Consider the following 20,952-nt stretch of genomic DNA (forward strand, 5'->3'; position numbering starts at 1 on the left):
CTGCGAATCAATCCTTACAAACACAAACGTACAGAGAAAAAGAATACAAAGAACTGCCTTTGCCACCACCACGTTTTGCATCAGATATTCCTCACCCAAGAAAGAGCATAAATACAAGTTTCTAATCCTTTTCACAATTTTAAGAGATATTCAGAGTTTCTAAACCACAAGTTATAATTTCTGTTAGTACTATAGAAAGCTTCAGGTGCACAATTCAAATCTCGGGCACTGTACTGTAATCAAGCTGTTTCCTCAAAAGTGATTTTATACCAGAAATTCAGTCTTAGAAAAGCCTTAACAACAGTCAGACAGAAAAATAAATATACCTGAAGAAACAAACAAGCCCCCTGCATTCTCAGTTTGGGTCTTCTTTTCTTAAGACATGAAATGAGTAGTTTAAAAAAAATTAAGAATTTAAGTTAATTGTGTCTCAAGTTATGATTCTCTAAATTTACCATTACTACACCAACTAGTTGGGGCAGAAACAGAACGTAACCCTTCATTAGGGTGGTGGTAAATAGCTCCTTTTCAAACTGGCAACCTGTCACAAGTGGGGTCCCCCAGGGATTGATACTGGGCCCAACGCTGTTTATTATCTTTGTAAGCGATCTGGATGATGGGATGAAGTGTACCCTGAATGGGGAAGAGGACACTTTGGAAGGGAGAGCCACCCTGCAGGAAGTCCTGGATAGGCTGGAAGAATGAGCTAACAAGAACTTTATGAAGTTCAACAAGGACCAGTATAAGATCTTGCACACGGGAAAACAAAATCCAGGAGTGCAGCACAGGCTGAGATCGACCCAGCTGGGGAGCAGGTCTGTGTAAAGGAACCTGGGGGTCCTGGTAGACAGCAAGCTCAATATGAGTGAACAGTGTGCTACTGCAGCAAAGAAAGCCAGCAAGATGCTGGGTTGCATCACGGGCATCACCAGCAGAGATAAAGAAGTCATTATCCCACTCCACTCAGAACTTGTCAGGCCACACCTGGAATGCTGTGTTCAGTTTTGGTCCCCGCTATACAAAAATGATGTGGACAAGCTGGAGAGGGTCCAGAGAAGGGCCACAGAAATGATCAGAGGACTGGGATCAAAGGACCTGCCATAGAAGAAAAGACAGAGAGAATTGGGTTTGCTCAGACTTGAGAAAAGAAAGTTTAGGGGAGACCTTACCACCACATTCCAGTATTTAAAGAGTTGCTACAAAGAAGATGGAGACTCCCTTTTTACAAGGAGTCATATGGAAAAGATGAGGGGTAATGGGTACAAGTTACTCCAGGGTAGATTCCGATTGGACACAAGAGGAAAATTTTCCACAATGAGAACACTCAGCCATTGAAACGATCTCCCCAGGGAAGTGGTGGATTCCCCATCATTGGGCACTTTTAAGATTCAGCTGAACTGGGCCATCTTGTCTAGACTGTGCTTTTGCCAGAAAAGGTTGCCAGATCATCCTTGAGGTCCCTTCCAACCTGGTATTCTATGATTAAAACACTCTGGAAAGGCTTACTGCTTTGTTATTTTTAAAGCCACGTACTATCAATGTAGGACAGGAATTCCAATCAAAATATATTGTGATCAGATGAAACATTCCCACCCCCTCTCAGAAGACCACTTTTTCATATAGTACAAATAAAGATCTATTCTCAAAACAGAGAGGAAAACAAAACATTATTTAAAATGAAAATGTTAAAGTTTAAAAAAAAAATCCAGGTGGGAGTAGTTGATTTTTTTTTTTTTTTAATTTGAGCAAGAATTCTGAGCTAGAATATTAGAATACTATTAAAGTATAATGCTTTGATACATTACAATGTTTAGAGATAAATTCATATTTTGAGTTCTATTTTATATGTCTCCACTGAAATTATGGAATCCACTAGGATTTCTTTTTACCTTTCCTTACATAAGTCTTATCTTGCAAGAAATGCTATATAGAGGTAAGAATCCTAGTCTAGTAACACATCAAAAATATCATGCCCATTTCTTTCTTACATTATTATTAGCAAGGGAGCAAAACAGTGTTGATTTTTACTATTTAGGGAACCCTGTTAATCAGAGCTACTAGCAGAAATAATGTTTAAATTGGCAAAAGAATACAGACATTAACAAATGGATCAGCACTGAGGTATAAAATGAAAGAATGAAACAGATCAAAATACTGAAATACATTCAATTATGAGGAAACTAATGCAAGGTGAATAGCATAAGCATACTACCTGTTGCTTGTTCATTTGTGCTATTCGAGTGAAAAGATCTTCACAAAGTCTTGGAATTATTCCTCGGTCTTCATCAAATCCCATCATCCTGTAGTTACAAAAAACCTGCTAGTTCAGTTTTGTAACCCTCTATAGCTGGTTTTAACATGAATAGTATAGCTATGAAGTTGAAATGCCATCTGCTTCTAAGGTTTAGAAGCAATAAGCAACAGAAATAAATGTGATCTAAGGTGTTGGTGTTCGAGCAGGGAGTTGATGCCCAGAGGTCTTTTCCAATTCATCCACTGAGAAATGGGTTGAAAACCTAAGTCAAAATCATATAGCAACCAAAGAGTAAGTTGTACGCTAAACAGTAAACCCACAGACATTTGATACCCTAACATGCATAAATTTTATATTCTCTGCACCCTGCCAGTACAGTCACCTAAGCCCCTTTCCACCTGTGGCATAGTTTTTTTCCTGTGTAGTGCTGCCACTGCAGGACACCAGTACACTGGACTAATTCAGCTACAGTCTAGAGGAACACACAGCTGCACTCAGCGGGCATTTGTTGTCTAGACCTGAGAAGACAGATATTACTGATAATAATTTCAGCCTTACTTAAAATACAAAGAGTTGAAGGTAAGTAGCTGCTTACCCGAAGGTGGAAGAAAAGAAAAAAAAAAAAAAAAAAAAAAAACACAACCAACCTACAAATAGGATACAAATTGCAATGCTGAGTGTATCTTCCTTTTAGGCCAAAGTAAATAAACATTAGAAATAAAAATAGATATCCCACTTGAAAAGAAAACCCCACCTCTGTATAAGTTCTGTATCTACCATAAATTGAATAGAAGTATTTCCGATCCTCAACTACATATTTAAGGTCTATAGCACTTAATGGGAATTATAAAGCTTACAGAACTGATTTTAATAGATGAATGGTTGGAAACAAAACAATTTACTGGGCACTGTATTGAAAAAATATACACAAGGTATATAAAAGTCAGCTTTAAACCCTGAAAACATTATTTGTCTGGGATTATTTTGGGTAAAGACTAGACTTCAAATAAGCAGTGCCACAAACATTTGGATTTTTAAATTTAAGTTGTGAAACAGACAGGACAATAATTAGAAAGGTCTTGTCCAAAAAGGCATAATATACTTTAGAACACGTGACTTCACACACAAAATAACAAACAGTGGTAAACAACAGCAGTGGGAGAGTCTGAGAAGCTCTCAGCATTAATAAAGGTTTTTCTTCACCAAAGTCTCTGGAAAGAGCTTTTATGTTCTTCACCAGAGATAGAAAGAGGTCAGTGTCAGATACATAAAAATATTCTATAGCTGTCTCGATTATTATAAACATTGTTTTAGTTATTTTTGTTTAACTTGTTTTTAAATATGCAAAACCATTTTAACACAATTCAATAACTATGAAATCTATTCCATATAATCTCTTTTAATGACTTCACATTGCACAACAACTGGCTCCTACAGAATTTTAACAATTATTATTAGGAACTTACGTATACGATTTTCCAGAGCCAGTCTGTCCATAAGCAAAAAGACAAGTGTTATATCCTTCAAAAGCCCTTTCTAGGAGTGGTACTGCCAAAGTTTTATAAATCATTGCTTGGCTTGCAAAATTAGGATGACACTCATCAAAAGACCAGAAAGAGAAGTCATAGCTGAAGCTGTAAACTTGGGTTGTGGCTGGATTTCGTACAGCTGTCTCTGAACCACTCATGGAGATTACAGGGGGAGAGTTTTCATTTTTCTCTCTGAATGGAAAGGGGGAAAAAATAAGAAAATTAAAAAGCATAACTTACATGCTTTAAGTTAGTCATTTCAATCAACAGCCTTATGGAAAATAGAGAGTATGGTAAACATTTTTAAAAAAAACTGTTTGACAAACATACAAAGTATTCCAGCTCAAAATATTTCAGCTAATGAACATGTAAAATATAGCCTCAAATGCCTATAAAGTGAATTCAATCTCTTAATAAAATCTTTATCTTGATGTTGCACAAAATATCGGCTAACTTCAAAGTATGTATTAAATCTTTATTGGGTGAGCGATTAAACAATTAAAAAAATACAAAGCAGGAATCAACATACACTATAAAAGCTACCATTAGCATCAGAAATAAGTCCAGGATACAAACCTGTTACTGAAAGGCCGTACACGCACAGCTACAATCACTTTGCTGTTTTCCACTTTGATAACATCTTTCTCAATGTTATTGCTCTCAGCTAGAGTTTCTGTGTTCTCTTTTGATTTTGAAGTTCTATTTACAAAAGGAGAACTGGAGACACTAGTATTCTTTTTAGCTAGAATTTGAAGATGAGGTGTTCGTTTATTTGAAGCAGACAGAGATGGTTGATCCTGAGAAGTGCGGTTCCTTAGTGTAAGCTTAAGCTCCTCTTTTGAACTTTTTGTTGGTGTCCTTGGTCTTTCAAAACTGTTAGGTTTTGTAATCAAGTGTTGCAGCCTTTGCTTTCCATCTTGCTTATTTATATCCTCTTTTTCATTCAGTTGTTCTCCTGATATCCTGTTAATATATTTCGAGGTAACTAGTTGTTCTGACTTAGGAACTTCATTTTGAAATTTTGCATCAGCAGCACTTGTCCTATATTTTGAACATAGGCAGCTACCATTTTCACACAGACCATGTACAAAGCCAAAGCAATCCTTGCTGTTCAGGTTACACTGCAACTTCGTACTTGACTGACCCTCAGCTAACTTAAAGTTTGGTTTAACATCACAGGTATCATTATTATTAATAGTTGGTGGAAGTGCAATCTTGTAACTTCTTTGTGCAGCAACATCATTATTTTCAGTTCCAGGCACAGTATTCTGATTAATTTTACTCTTCTCTATGTAGCCAGTCCTCACACGCCTCTGCAGAGTAAATTTTTTCTCCGTTTGCATATTTTCCATGCCTTGTGTTGTGTTTGTATGCAATTGTTCACTACTAGACACTGATTTTTTGCTTCCTCCAGTTCTCCTCTGGAGTGTTAATCTGCCTTCGGGTTTAAACACAGTTGATGCGTCATTCACTTTTTTACAGGCTGAAATCACGTAGGTCCTATTTACTTCCTCAGTCTTATCCCAAGAACAGGAAAGTAGGCTATCCTTTTCTTCTCCTGACACCTGCGATTTCAGTTGTTGTCCAGATGCTTTGCTGCTGGTAAAGGTATTCTGTGAAGAAGTCTTCTGCAAAGTTGTAGTACATCGTGCCTCAGAGGAACTTCTTGCAGGAACTGTGTAAATAGGCATTATGTCTTCTAGCAAGTTAACATTAGGTTTTTAATAAGTACAACACCTTTACTGAAAGTTTATTTCTAGTTGCTTCTTCTTATGGAATCTGGGGAGACAAAGCAAAAATTTTTTGTGATGCTCATGTTCAGTACAAGTTATGTTTCGGTGCATGGGGAGTTCTTCCATATACTGCAGTAAATATATGTCTCCAAACATTAACAACAATTAGTATCCCCTTTCACTTCCAGCACTTTCAAAAGTCGTCATTCTCCTGTATGTGAGTGACTGCTTTTGCCAATAGCAGGCTATTTGATTCCATTTATTGAGTTCAGTGGTTTGTTTCAGAAAGTAAACCAAACATCGCAAAGTAGCACTAGTTGGTACAAAGAATAATTTAACTATTTAGCAACAAAAATCACCATGGACATTTCTTCCAAATGATCTACCATGATGCCCAAAGAAAAGGAATTCAAGATTGTGCCTCCATCCACTCACAACTATTTATGCTCCTCATGCTTCACAACTAACAGACTCCATTACAACAACAAAATTATTAAAGTTGACTAGGAAATCTGTGAACACAGAAAGCAGATTTTTTTTCAGGATTTGATATATAAAACCCGCTATCAGAATAGGACAGTTAATAAAGATGATTATTGCAATACATTTGGACATTCACTATAGTACATACATGTATAGCAAAACAAAAAGACACCTAGCCTAGGGGATAGAAGAAAAACTGTAAAATGCATTCCACATCCTTTCTACATGTAAATATTTAGAAAGCTGTATATATCCACTCCGTCTAGAAAAGTATGCTTTCACTGTTGCATATGCACCATAGTTATCAGGTTGTTACAGGTTTAACATCACTACCCACTACAGACATGACAGCTGCAATTAATTTGCTATTAAAAGTCAACAGGAAGTCACCTGCCTTAGATCCTTCAAAAATTGCATATATCATTAACAAAAAGCAGTAGATAGTCAGGGCGGGGGAAAAGGAAAGCAAATGCTGTAGAAGCAACCATTTAACCATTGCTGCAATAGAAGTTTCTTCTAATGCTACACTTTTAAGTTATAGCTCTTGGAGTACTCTCAGAATTTATGTGATTACATCCACATCTACACACGTCACAACTGCACAAAGTTTTCACATCTCAAGAGCTACAGGGAAAGTTTCAAGAATTTCAAACCAGAGCGTATCATTGCTCAATCCAGTTTGGTAGAGGAAATTATTTATGTTACGTGAGTTGTAAAATATGTATTTTGTGGTTCCATCTAACAGTCAGCAAATAAAGAAACGTGGTTGTAAGCCGTGAATTCCTTTAGCGTATTCGGAAAAGCCCATCTTTTCTGCTCAGCTTTAAAATAACTAGCACAAGAACAGTTGTTCTCCCCCTCCCGTTGCTACAGCTGTGGCTTACATTCACAAAGCTTTTCTGAAAAAAAAAAAAAAAACTTAATCTCCCCACGGAAAGCCCCTTCAGTCTAAAATAAGGTTCAAGATTTGTTAAGAGTACGCTTCTTCCTAATACTTAATTGACTACAAATATCAATTAGAGATGAAACACAAGTGCCCAAAGCGTAGGAGAAATAGATACCTTTACCACCCTTCAGCACACCCACTCTCCTCGGGACGAGACCCCGCAAGGCTCTCGGCACGGCCACAAACCTGTCTTATACAGCCGCCCCGCTGAGGGCGCCCCTCAGCCCCGCCGGGCGGCCGAGCCCGCCCGCGGCCGCAGGGAAAAGGCGGCGAGAAAGCGGCGGCCGACCGACGGAGCCTGAGGGGACTCCGCGAGGTAACGCCTCCGGAGCCCGCCACCCTGTTCTGCAGCTCCCGAACCAACGGCCCGCCGCGGGCCCACGGGATGCCCCCGGGAAACCCCCACCCCCCGGGTGGGAAAGAGATCCCCGTCCCTCACCTCACAGCGGCCCCTCCTCAACCACTGCCCTGGCTCCGTTTGAATGCGCCGGGCCCATGGGGATTGGCTCCCGACAGGATTGCGTCAGAAGGGGGCGGTCCCGAGCGCCGCCGACACCGCCGCAGAGCCGCTCCCGCCGCCGGCGGAGGGTTTGACGGGCGTTCCTCCCGCCCGCTCGGAGCCGCGGCCCATAGGCGCGCCCCGCGGCTTTCCTGTCGGGAGCGTTTCCTTCCCGCTAAGGAAGCCCGCGGCGGTCGGTGAGCCCTCAAATACCCAGGCACAGCCCCGCTTCCGCCGCCCCCCCCCCCGCCGGTCCGTTAAGGGAGCAGCTCCTCGGCGTGCGGCACAGTCGCGGGCGCAGCGCAGCGCTCGTGCGACTCACCCCTCAGGAAAAAACGGCACCGTTGGAAAGTTCGGGGAGTGCAGGATGAGAAAGGTTGTCGGGTACCGCTTCGTGAAACCTCCACGAGAAATAAAAGTTGGTCTCTTGGTGAAGGACAGATGCGGTTTATGAGCGATTTGGCATTTCATAGATACTGTGCAACTGAGCCAATATGAAAAAGCTCAAAAAAAAATTCCAGCAGAGGGAGACAAAAGACAAAGCACTGGGGGGGGTGTGGGGGGGTGTGTGTTAAAAATTCGAGGTTTTTTTCCCCATGCGAGATTATGTTGAAAGTAGTAGCAACACTGCATAGAAAATAGTAGAAATAGTAATAAATAGTTTTTAAGATTATCAAAACTCATAGTAGGAGTCTGTCATTAATAACTATATAAATGTGTTATTAAAGAACCCCTGGCACCAGTGCCACGCTTAGGTCATTTGTCTTGCAGCAGGTAAGACCTACTCTTTTTGTTTCTAGTTGGGGAACAAAAAATAATCAGCTACTAAGCTTTTAAAAATTAGTTTGCTACCAAACAAAGTCAGTCTATCACTTTGGCCAGTCCCTTGAGTGGACAAAGAGTGGACATATAGAGCACAGGAGGCACATGACAACCTGTGACATCTCAGTTGGCCAAATAAGGATGATGCATTGCAGCAGCATGAAAGATCTGATCAAACGAATTTCTCAAGCCTCAGTCTAGGGGAAAAAAAAAAGGGGGGGGGGGGGGAGTGGAGTTTTGATTATGCCTTATCTCAGACTTTGGATGGTAAGTCATACAACACTATCTTAATGAAGCTTTGGTCTCATTTCCTGAAAAAAATTAAACAGTATCTGCTGTCAGAGCATGGCAAGTTATGCTTAAGTGAGTAGTAAATAAGTACATATAATTACTTACGCATTAACTATAATGTTTCATTAAATAAACACACAAATTTCATATTTAACTTACGTGGTTTATGCTATTTCTCTACAATGAAGTTATATTAATACTAGTATTATTTCTGCTATTGCAAAGCACTTGAACAGGACTTTTAACTGGTCCAGAGGCAATAAAGGAGAAACTAAACTTTCAGTACTGTTTACAAACAAAACTTGCATATAGGTTCACAAAAATACCCCAGAGAGTATACTGAGGATTAGTGGAAATGTTCCCTGTGGAAGCTTTTATGTAAACTAACAGGAAGAGGCTTGTTTTCAGAGACCAATCTGTCACCACCTTTTTTTTTTTTTGGAGGGGGGATGTCCTTTGCAAAGATATAACATAATGACATGAAAATTACCATTCTTGTTTCACAAGAAGTCTGAAATGAGTATTCAGAAATATTAAAACAAAATAAAAGAGTGTCTTCTCAGACTACTGGTTTTGAAAAAGGGTTACACAGTATTTTTACTAGGCACTACTGTAATTCAAACACACAATAGTCTGTATTTCAAAATAAAGATGAGATAAAAATGAGATTGCTTAAAAAACTGAACATACAAACTTCTTTTAAAGAGGCAATATACAAGGCATAATTATTGCATGTTTATTTTTAATCATGTTTTCATTATAATTACATAAGATAACTATAAATATATCTTTGTTACCTCTGAGAATTATTTTTGTCATGTTTTCTAATAATGTCCATAATATTATCTCCTGTAACAAGGCTATTCTGTAGTTGTTTGAGTCTTTGTTGTTCCCTTCTCTTTTGGTCATGAAGATATGGGGAATTAAGCAGCTGTGGGGGAAGAATGGTGCCCGTTGGTTTTACTCTCTTCACAACATCCCAGAAGAGCTTCTTGCTGTTGTTATTGATAAAAGTAATTGCAGTTCCACTGTGACCCAACCTCCCTGCTCTTCCAACCTGAAAAAGCAAACACTCATTTGAAGTTATCGATATTACATGGAAATCCTTCAAATATCCTTAAAGTTTATTTACTGTTATAAAACAGCAACTAACCTAAGTGACCAGGCCAAATCTCTTTATCTCAACCTCTAAGCACAAAGGTTTCATAAACTTCCTGAATTCAAGATATGCAGATATGAAGCTTTAGCTTAAATGCATGTTAAATTCCTACTGGCTTATTAGACATACCAGAAGTCGAATATTGATACGGAGATGTATGATATAGCCTATGGGCAAAGGCTTACAGTAAGTCTGGTCCAAACAAAATGTTTTAAAAAAATGTTTATTATAGCAAGGCCACATACATGTATCTTGTATCAAGCACGATATGTACAAGCACGACTATAAAAAAGCCCTTTACTTGCAATGTTGTAGTAACATAAAATTATTTCTCAGCATTATCCAAAGTGCTTGAACAAATTAGAAAAGACTGTACAAAGACTTTCTATTTAGGAAGAGCTAGTATGTTACTATTGGGATAGTTTTGATGGTAGGAAAGACCATTTTTATTTATTTACTACTTGATTGAAACTTTAGCAGAAAGATAATTAAGAAGCAGAGAAGTGTACTGCAGTTAGTAACACAGAATAAGTTAGGAGTTAATGAGAAGGATGACTTCTAGAGGTCGTTTCCACGGATTCAGAGCAGTGCTAACTTCCAAGTTAAATCACTTTGCCCAGGGCCTTGTCCTACAGAGTTTCGAGTATCTCCAAGCACAAAGGCCCCATCACCTCTCTGGACAGCCTGTTCTGCTGCATGACTACACTTGCTGTGAAAAACATTTTTCCATGTTATCAGGTCACAATTGTCCTTGGAGCAAGTTGTGACGATTGGCTCTCATCCTTTCATTGCGTATCTCCAAGAAGAGTCTGGCTCTGTCTCCTCTGTAACCACCCATTACCAAATAGAAGACTGCAATTACATCTCCACTCCAGACCAAACAAGCCCAGTTCCCTCTGCCTCTCTGTCAGGTGTGCTAGCCCCCAACTTTGTCTGGACTCTCTCCAGTTTGTTGGCTTTTCTTGTAGCAATGGTCTCAAAACTGGACACAGCAGTAGAGTACTGTGGCTTTTTAAGTGCCAAAATTACTAGTTCTCTTGATCTGCTAGCCAGACTAGGGTTGGGGTGTGTGTACATATCCATAAATACATACACACATGCAACCCACACACCATCTTTTTTAACGCCAGAAATCCTCCGAAAAAACAAAATAATCAGAGGACATACTGGACTAGGAAGAGGGAATGAAAAGAAAGTTCACTACTGGTTTCCTGATTGTATTACATGGATATCCCACACTGCAGATGAGCAGAAAGAGGGCATTTGGCCTTTCTTCACATAGTAAAAACAAGTAAACTTTGCTTCCTATAGACACAAAATGATACAAGGGAGTACAAAACGTGAATAACAATACTGCAAACATAACTAATATAAGAACATTGTTCTACAGTGATACAAGAACAGTGTTCTAGATTTTAGTAATTTACATAAGAGACTTACGGAAGAGAGATTCAGCACCTACCTTTCTTTACTATAAAAACAATATTCTGAAGAGGAAAATAATCTTTATGTTTACATTTAAATTTAAATTTCCATAGGTGGATATCATATTTCAATATACTTTTCAAATAATGCTTTAGAAAATTATTTCTTTACCAAATTATTTCTTTACCTGATGTACATATTCATCCATACTTGAAGGCATATCAAAATTTACTACCAGTTTGACATTGACAAGGTCAAGCCCTCGTCCAAGGACTCCAGTACTCACTATAACTTCATACTTCTCTTGAAGCAAACCCTGGCAAAGGAGGAATAAAGAAAAATTAATTCCTTTTTTCTTATTTTATTTTTAATCTCTCCAAGAATAGGCGAGGGTTAGTTATACACTATAAGAATTATAGTGTATAATTGGGATTATTCTATTGCAGAAGAGAGAATGCCCCCCCCATTTTCTTGATTTAAACAGGAATATAATTCACAGAGCTAATTAAAGAGAGATCAAACCCCCAATTTTAGTTAAAAAAATAAATAATGAATTAAAGCTAAATGAATATTTACATTTCCATGTCAAAGCAAATAACCTAGGAAATAGTCACCGGTATTTATCTGCATTTAAAATGGCATTATTATCTATAGTTTTGCTTGGCCCCATCTGTCTCTCCTCTTCCCCATCAATACTTCAGGTTTTACTGCAGAAAAGCAATAAATTATGATCCAACTCATTCAAATTAAGCCACCTTTAAAAAAATGGCCATTTTAAACCTATCAAATAACAACAGGAGGCACAAACCTGTAATATATCTGTTCTTTCCACCTGAGACTTTTCAGAATGCATAGCTGTACATTGCAATCCTGTAATCTTATGAACAGCATCACTCAACAGATCTGCTCCTAGCTTACAGTCCACAAATACCAACACTGGAGGCTTGAAAAGTTTCTTATCCTATAAAATTAAACAGTTTATGTAAGAAGGTATTACAACAATTTGCTGCTTATCATCAGCAACTTGGAGTCAATTTCTTCTGCTCATTATCTCTTAAAATTAACAATGCTTTCAGATGAATAAATGTTTTTAGACTCGATATAAGAAGGAGCAAGATACCAACCGTGAAACTAAACCAATCTGTACATCGTAAACATATAATGATTTGTAGACCTAATACATGCATTTTTTAGAAGTCAGAAGCTTTCTTTTATGTTTCTCTAAATGTTATGTAATAATTTTGAATTTCTTTAAGTTCTGAGGTTCAGTTAAAGATTCTTCTTTACTTCTTGGATAACCTCAGCCAAGACTTCAAAATTCCCCCCCAAAGTATTCATAAAAGATATATATTATTATTCATACAGAGAAAATTCAAGAAAATACTAAATTAGCTTTCTCATTGGTTGCTTTAATGACTTTTAAAATGACAAACCACTCCCAGGCCATAAAGCAGCTATGACAGTTTTAAGATTAAAGTCCTATTCCTTTACCACTCACAGATAACCAGTAGAAATCTTTGGGATGCCATACTGCTAAACACAAAAAAATTATCAAAATTGTAATTTTTAACTTGGATCCCAACACAGGAATCTAGTTTGCTGCTGCACAGAAGAAGGTATGAGCGATGGGATGGAATAAGCCCTGTAATTGCCATTAAAGCTCCTACATTGCAGAACTACTGCACTAGTTAGTGCAGTTATGCAGTTATATGCTTAACCTCACTCCACCGCTTCACTACATACAGATTAGAATTAAAGATGAAAACCTGACAGAGATGTATAAAGACATGAATAATTTTATAAGTTATTCTTATGAGAAAAATATTACACTTACATTGAGTATTTCAAAAAGCTTTTTCTTTTTAGACGGTTCTTCTACCCACAAGATAATTTGGCGAACATTGGAACATGGCAGATTCTTTTCTCCAATTGTTATTCTTACAAAATCGTGCAGAAGCTGATTTGCTAAGTGTTCAATGCCCACTGGAATCGTGGCTGACACCAGTATGGTTTGATGATCGTGAGAGATGTCTTCCAAAATATCCAACACTTGCTGCTGGAAACCCATTTTTAACATGGTATCCACCTAAGTGAAAAAAGTTAGACTTGTACCAGATTTTTCCATAAACAGCAGAATCCTGAACTTGAACTGACAGAAGAACCATAAGGTGTATGATTGGCATGTATTAATCCAAATGCATGAGTATTTTCAGTCAGAGTAAAAGCTAAGTGAGAAAATTAAAAAACAAATGGTTCACACTGGTCTACCAGCATTACCCTGTCTGGTATTCGAGTCGTCCGTAGCCAATAGAACATGCATTGTTCAAACACATTTCAAATTGTGTTAAAAAATTAATTTTTCTCTTAAGAAATACATTTTATATTTATAATGAACACTCTGTATGTTTAATCAGTTTGATTATGCACCCACACTGGCTCTTAAAGGATGTCTGTATAGGCAATACAGCCCTTATAACTAAAAACTTACTTCATCCACCACTACAATTTTTATGCCACGCAGTTGAACAGAACTTTGCTTTAAAATCTCAAGAAGTCTTCCAGGTGTTGCTATTATAACCTAACAAAAGAAAGAAAGAAACAAACAAAAAAACCCAGTAGTTAGAAATCCCATGAAAGGACAGATGGCTGTCCTAAAAAAACTGTATAGTTACAATACATAGGTGAGAAAGGCACTAATTAGTGAAATTACTTATGTTCAAATAAGTCTTAAAACTTTTATGGATAACTTAATAATTTATGAAGCCTCAAAAGGAAACGGACCTTTTAGAACTTTAATGGAAGTGTCTAAATACAAGCAATGTAATCTCTATTAAAACCAAACTGGTTTTTCTGTAAATTACAACTTCTTGTCTAAAAAAATGGCATATTTCAGCCTTTGAAAGAAGCAATATCATGCATGAAACTTTTTCAAAACCAAAAGAAGCTATTATATATTTAATCAGATGTTAAAATGTAAAAAAGAGAAAAAGAGTATTACTGTAAAATTTTCAAGAGCTAACAATTATTTTAGTAGTTTAGACTTAGGAAAAACACATCTTTGTGCATCCATACATGTACACAGTAACATTCGTCTTTTCTGTGAACGTCATGAAAACATAACTCTCCACAGGCTCTTTCCATGTTAGTCCTTACCTTAACACTTTGCTTGAGACGGTGAAGCTGTGGTGGCAGTGGCAAACCTCCTACCAGGAGAACTGTTCTCATGTTTGGTAAACCAGCCATCAGTTCTTTAGCTTGTCTCTCTATCTGAATTGCTAACTCCCTTGTTGGTGCCAAAATAAGGGCAGATGGAGTTTCTGTCTAGAAAGAGGGCAAGAAATCTGTTGAACATGGAACTTCTTTATTAATTAGATAAAAAGCTTTCTATCTAAGAGAGAAAGCTTTTGGGGAGACTAAACCTCCCAAATTATAAATTATATAGTGCAGCTACTGTGGATACAATTAGACTGCTAATATCCTTGCTTTCTGAAGACAGAAGGTAGAAAGGGATTATACCTTTAACAATGCAGGGCAAGAAAGTCTATCCCTCAATTACTCAGCTTTTGAAAACAAAAAAATTAATGCATGTGTAAGTACATTGTTAGAATAGCTTCCTGACAACAAAAAAAAGGCCCAGAAAGCTAGTAGTCATTTGTAAAGATTGCTCTTTTCTATTTTAGTTATTGCACTACTTCTGTAACAGAAATTCAGAATAAATTCCACATGAACTCAAAACACAGGATGCTAGTTGAATCTAGAGATCATAAAAAAAAGTTTTTTGAAGCCTTGATATTACAGGAACAGACTATTTCCCTTTACTGTCTTGCACACCACTAAATAAAAACATTAAGTATTAGCAAGAGAAGATAAGCAGTGATAGGAACTTTATACAGCAAAAACACATCTTTGAAATTTAAAAATAAAATCAATAACCCCTCTGCCCCACTATTAGTCAGCCAGGTAGAAATGAATCATTAAAGTGGCAGAGTCTTCAATTATTTTTTTGTTCCTTATATAAGGACCTTCAACCAAATTATCACCTCACTGATTCTTCTGCAACCCAGAAAACACAAAATTCAGGTAGTAATTCCTCTCAGATTAATATAGATTCCTATCTCCAGTTGACACATACTAACAAAGTAAAAAGCATATAAGGTAAAACAGGGGGAGGGGCGCAGAATAACGGTATAGCTCCAAGACATGTTGTTTCAGTAATACTGGTCACCTCTTCAGCAAATAAACAAAGCTCTCACATACTGATACTACAATCACAAATTCACTTAACAGTTTTCTGGATGGTAGGTGTTTACTTCTGGTCTTCTACTGGAATATTTACAACTGACCAACAATAGAAGGTTGTTTCTTTCCCACTGCATCATCAAAGGAACTACATAATTAAATACTTGCACCAAGAAGGGTTTTTTGAATTGTTTTCAACTGGGCAACAGTGTTTAACTGAGCAACTTACCACCACAAAAAAAGGTATCTATGTAGATGTAGAGAAGCCAAGAACTGTCAAATATCTCATAACCAGATTACCCTTATGCTCTTAACACCTCATCGCTCTTTTACATTAAAAATGAAAATTATTTTAAACAACAAAATAAAAATCTTTCTTGACATATACATTAACTTGTAAAGTACCCTGAAGATGAAGAATTAGAAAGATCATGTAGAGAAATTAATTGGAGCCTCAATGAATAATACTTATGTGCACATTATTATAAGCATATAACTGTCTTGCAGACTTTTAATAATCAGACAGAGAAGGTACTGGATAGTAATACTTCTGTTCTTAAATGTTCCAATATAATGCTTCTTTTCTTAAAACTAATTCCATAGTACTTTAGAGATTAAAAGAGTTACTTAAATAATCTTTAAATTATCCATTAGGAAAAAAAAATACATAAAGGCATCTAAATAGTCCAAAACATCAACTAGAATCAGGTCCAGAATTTTCAAATATAGTCTTATGTATCTCTTTTGGAATAAAACCAGTAAAGCAAAAAAGCAATACTGAACCACACACAGGTACAGAATACTATTTGTCATTACTTCTCATCATACATCATGTCCTTACAAAGCAAAGGTTTTCTTAATTGCTTTTTCAAAGGGGAGATGGTATAACTAGAGGATTTCAGAAGTTATATAACCCCAAATTCCTGTAGTTTTTTCATGGTCAGCTGAACATATTCCAACAGAAATTACTCTCCGAAATTATGCAAATGCCAAAAAATCTCTCTCAGCCATCTGATATATCAAGATATAGGAACAACTACTCACAGAGTGCCTGGAGTTATCTTCCCTTTCTATTTTAAGTCATTTAGGAAAATTACCACAGAATTTAGCTACCTTTCTTAACAAGGAGAAACCGTATACTAAGTAATATTAACAGAGTTGCTTCACCTCCTGACCAAAGTGAGAAAAAAATCAGTCATTAAAAATAGTCAGCACCTCCCCCTTGCCACGAACCAATGCTCCATCAATCAAAAGTAAAATAAATCACTGAATGTCAATAAAAAACACTGCAATTACATTCTCAGTTACATTGGGAATCCAAGAGACAAAATTGCAAACCACTTTCTCTAAACACACAAAGTTTCATTACCTCTTTCAAAACCTTCATAATAACAGGGAGTAGGAAGGCTGCTGTTTTTCCGGAGCCCGTGTCTGCGCTAGCCAAAATATCCCTCCCTAATAGTCCAACAGGGATCATTTGCATTTGGATGGGAGTTGGGACTTCATAGCCAGAAGTTTTTAAATTATGGTTTAAAGTTTCAGGAAAACCACAGTGTTCAAACTCTACTATAGGTCTTGGAACTTGCTGGCCCTGGATAGCAATACCTAGCTGCAGTTTAAGGTTCTCAATCTGCTCATCTCGCAAACCTAAAATGAAGGAATGATCTTTGTAGAAATACGGTGTATTAAGCAGGTGAGTTTCCGCTTGAAGTTCTGCTTTTGTGAGTTGATCAGGTTTTAGCTTTTTTTCCTTTTCTTGAGATTGTAGAAGGTGTTTGGCTTTACACTCCAAGCTACAAACATCTTCATCTGTTTTATCACAGATATACTCTCCATAGCGACCACACACAACACATACAGGTTCTCCAGGTTCTGCCCAACGCTGAGATTTGCTGAAGGATTTTATGGGTTCTTCTGAAGAGCTATCTTCATTGGTATTTTGGTTGTCCTTTCCCAAAGTTGTATTAGCAACACCAAGATCTCCAGCTACAGGTTCTGCGTGTTCTTGTACAACTTCATTCAAATTGCATCCTGAAGCAGAAGCTTCTGTTCTAACTGATTTACAGTCTTGTAGCTTGGTGGTCTCCTCTAGCAAAGAACCTCCAGAAGACAATTTATTTTTCTTAGCTGTACAGCTTTTGTCATCATCAGCAGTCCTCTTGACTTTAACAGATCTTGGTAAAAACATGCTTCGTTATACTGGAAAGAAAATTGTTACAGTTGTTAGAAACTACTACCATTGAGAAAGATACATTTTACTGTTACCACAAAAAAAAAAAAAAAAAAGTCTAGGAAATATATTTTCAAACCTAGAAACCAACTTTCAATCCCTGAAAATATCTAGAAACTGCCTTGTTTAAAAATGACCTTAGTCTTAACAATGTTGATGCAATGTAAAGCCATACTTGAAAATAACAGCTGAAGCATGGAACAACAGAGAGACATCCACCTGCAGTTAGTTTTCAGTATTAGACATTTGCAGTTGAACAAACACTTTAATTTTCACTATCTGTCTGGAAATGTATCCATTTTGAGTCAGTGATATTTAAATCCTTGGAGAGTTAGTTGTTTCTAAGATGAGATACAGAAGCAAAACATGCATTGTTCTAAGCTATGAAAACAAACAAACAAAATCATCAATTTTGAAAAGGATGTGAAATTTAGTACAGGACCCACCCAAGACCACCCCTTTTGCTGTCCTTTTCAAAGTCCACTCAAATTTACAAAGGCTGTAAAGTTTGTAAATCTGTTTCGAGTCCAGCTTTCTTTGTTCGGGGTGTCAAAGAAGGAGCAAAGACCTACACGATCCATTTGCCAAGTCTCTATTGTAACACAAGGAAGCCGAATTAAGTGTCCATAAGTAAACGCAGCTTTTATATTCTGAAACTTTCAGTAGTTGACTCTGAAAGCGTCAGATGTTCTCACCGACCGTTTGCTCTGGTACAATCGGTAAACAAAGCACACAAAATACCGTCATTTTATTCTGAATTAATCGTACCGTGCATACCAGCCTCTGTCAACTTCTTTTTACGTCAGCTTTCTAAAAACACACAAAGCTACCTCTGTGTTTACGGACAGCTGCTTTTCTCCTTAACTCGAAGCAAGCGGGAGCGGGGAGGCAGCGGCACGAAGCTCCCCGGTCAGACGAGCTCTGCTGACCCACACCTGCGGGCAGGACACGGGCAGAACGCCCCCCCCCCCCCCCCAAGGGCTCCTCGGAAGGGTCCCGTCCTGCCGCCAGCGGTGACCCCGCTGGGCAGCCCCCCCTGGCCCGCGGGGCTGCCGGGCAACACGGCAGCCTCTTCCCCCACCCGCCCCAGCCCTCCTCCCCGGCAGCGGCCACACACCCCACGGGAGACCAAGACGGCGCGGAGCCGCTTCTATCCGCTAGCCTCCCCCGCCGCCCTGCCCGCACACCCGCCCCCGCCCCACCGCTGCGAGGCGGAGCCCGGGCCCACCTCCTCCTCCTTGCTGGCGACGGAAGGACGGCGCCTCACGTAGGGCTACCCACCGTCCGCCGGCCCCGCCGCCGCCTCTCCTCACAAAATGGCGGCGGTCCCACGCAGGCAGCGCCGGGCGAGCAGCCGGCGGAAGCGGGCAGCCGCCGCCGGGAGGGCTCGCCCGGGGACTGAGCGAGAGGAGCGGCGGGGACTCCCGGCCGCACGGCAACGGAGCGGGGCGGCCGCGCGGGCTGAGCCGAGGGCGAGAGGCGACACCCTCCCCGGTCCCGGGGGTAGGCCAGACCCGTGGCGGCCGGGCCTGCGTGCTCGGCCTGGGAGGGGAAAGCCGCAGCGCCGGGAGATGTCACCGGTGAGTTCAGTTTCGGCTCTTCAGGTCTGGGAGTGGGCCAGCCCCGCGCTCCCCTCCCCTGTTTACTGCCCGAGCTGCCAGATGTCGGGAACACACACGTATTTGCACACATGAGGAAAATATGTTATTACAGCACATGACGGAGGCGTAAGGTATGCCACATAGATGCCCAGCACGTGTCATGACCCACTTAAACTCGGCAGGGCACGATGAGGGTGCTGTTCATATACTGCAAACTCAGTTATTATTTTCAATAACAAATAAGCATACTATATTTACACTGCATTACAATGCATGGGAACACCAGAATTTATCACATTTCACTGCAGGGGCAGAAGAGACTTTCAACCTGTGCTCTGCAAGACAGGCAAGGTGCGACCACTGCCCCAGGCGCAGCAAGTCCACGGAAAAGAGTAGGAAGGCTTGGATGTACATCCCCTGAGAAGGCTGATGGTTTTAGCTGCTTGGCCATCATGAGCAGGGTGGTCACAGCTACTCCCTTTCTTTCCAAGGACTCACGTCACCAGGAGGTCAGTCAACCTGTCCCAGATATTCCCTTGCAACACCAGGACCCTGAGGTGGTGCCCCTGTGCCTGCACCATTTGCAGGAGGTCCTGGGTTTGAGCACAAGCAAGACGACTGGAGTATTCCCAAATTAAAAGTATACTCTATGGCCACAAATGATTTGGTGCATGGGAAAGATTAATTGCTGGGAGCTGTCTGGATTGATGTACTCCCAAGCACTCCAGATACTCCAAAACAGATTGTACCTTACCTCCCTCCTCCTCCAACATGCATCCCATGAGCCTGAAAGCATATATTGATGGAGAGTTAAATTTTCCTTCTGGCTCATTATTTTTGTTGGTGACCACCACCATTTCCTGCTAAAAGAGAGAATCTATAAATACTAGTAGCCCTTTTGGAATGACAGTTTAATGGCATTCCAGAAGAACAGTCAGAGGAGCTGTTGGGAGTAGGGTTAAAACACAGACAGGCACAAAGTTGGGGGCTTTCAAGCAGCTGGCTGCAGAATTCCATAACATTCAAGTCCAGTCGCACTTGAAACATGGTCTATCTTAAAGTTTGCTGGATTTCCCCTGTCACAGATTACCACAGTAGCAAGACAAAGTTGGTGCAAATAGGGCGTTTGGGTCTGCGTAGAATTTTTAATTAACTGGTATAATTGGAAGAGACTGTTGAGCTTCTGGAAAGATTAGGTGGGGGTTTCTAGACCTGAAAAAACTGTCAGGCACCTTTTACCCATACTCCATACATTCCTCATTCTCTGTGAAAATTCCCACCTTTCTCCAGTTCAGCTTCTGACATTCCCCTTTGTTTGCACTGACTTTCTTCAGTTTCCCTCCTGGAGGGTTTCTAACATAGGCTAATTTCCTTTTCTTACTTTCATTTTTATAAGGTCATTTCCTGGAATTCAAAACATCATTTGCTCAATGAAGACCAGTATTTCAACAGTATTCAATATGATACGAGGTGCTTCATACTCTATAAAGTCCATATACAAAAATGCAAACATCCTATATGTATCAGCTATTTCTATTTTTTTGCTAACAGTAGATCTCTGTGACAGAAATATTAATCTAGTGGAAATAACTGAATCTAAAGAAAATTAAAGTACCTTTTTGTTATGGTAAGAACACTCTTGTTTTGTTGAAAGCTACCATTCTGCCCTCACTGCCATGAGAGAAGAGTTTGCACACTTTGATTACACAGACACAATCAAGCTCTTAAGATTAAGTAATAC

General features: G+C 39.2%; 2 protein-coding genes across 2 annotated transcripts in view; both read right to left on the minus strand.

Moving 5' to 3' along the window:
• The window catches only part of KIF14 (kinesin family member 14), a gene marked incomplete at both ends in the record, with an annotated part of 32,464 nt that extends 26,990 nt beyond the window's left edge, over positions 1-5,474 (minus strand). The window contains 3 exons of the mRNA XM_082484041.1: positions 2,213-2,300; positions 3,721-3,975; positions 4,360-5,474. Coding sequence (XP_082340167.1) covers positions 2,213-2,300; positions 3,721-3,975; positions 4,360-5,474 — 1,458 coding nt within the window. The remainder of the gene's footprint in view (positions 1-2,212; positions 2,301-3,720; positions 3,976-4,359) is intronic.
• A 2,980-nt stretch (positions 5,475-8,454) lies between these two features.
• Positions 8,455-18,946, minus strand: DDX59 (DEAD-box helicase 59). The gene is made up of 9 exons (XM_082484102.1): positions 18,839-18,946; positions 16,750-17,579; positions 14,295-14,462; positions 13,630-13,719; positions 12,976-13,227; positions 11,950-12,102; positions 11,329-11,457; positions 9,355-9,614; positions 8,455-8,577 (listed from the first exon to the last, which is right to left on the minus strand). Exons 2-9 carry the CDS (start codon positions 17,566-17,568, stop codon positions 8,571-8,573), a joined length of 1,878 nt encoding a protein of 625 aa, XP_082340228.1. The 5' UTR covers positions 17,569-17,579; positions 18,839-18,946; the 3' UTR covers positions 8,455-8,570.
• Between the last annotated feature and the right edge of the window lie 2,006 nt (positions 18,947-20,952).

The sequence above is a fragment of the Vanellus vanellus genome, assembly GCF_965231255.1.
Source record: "Vanellus vanellus genome assembly, chromosome: 5".
NCBI lineage: Eukaryota > Metazoa > Chordata > Aves > Charadriiformes > Charadriidae > Vanellus > Vanellus vanellus.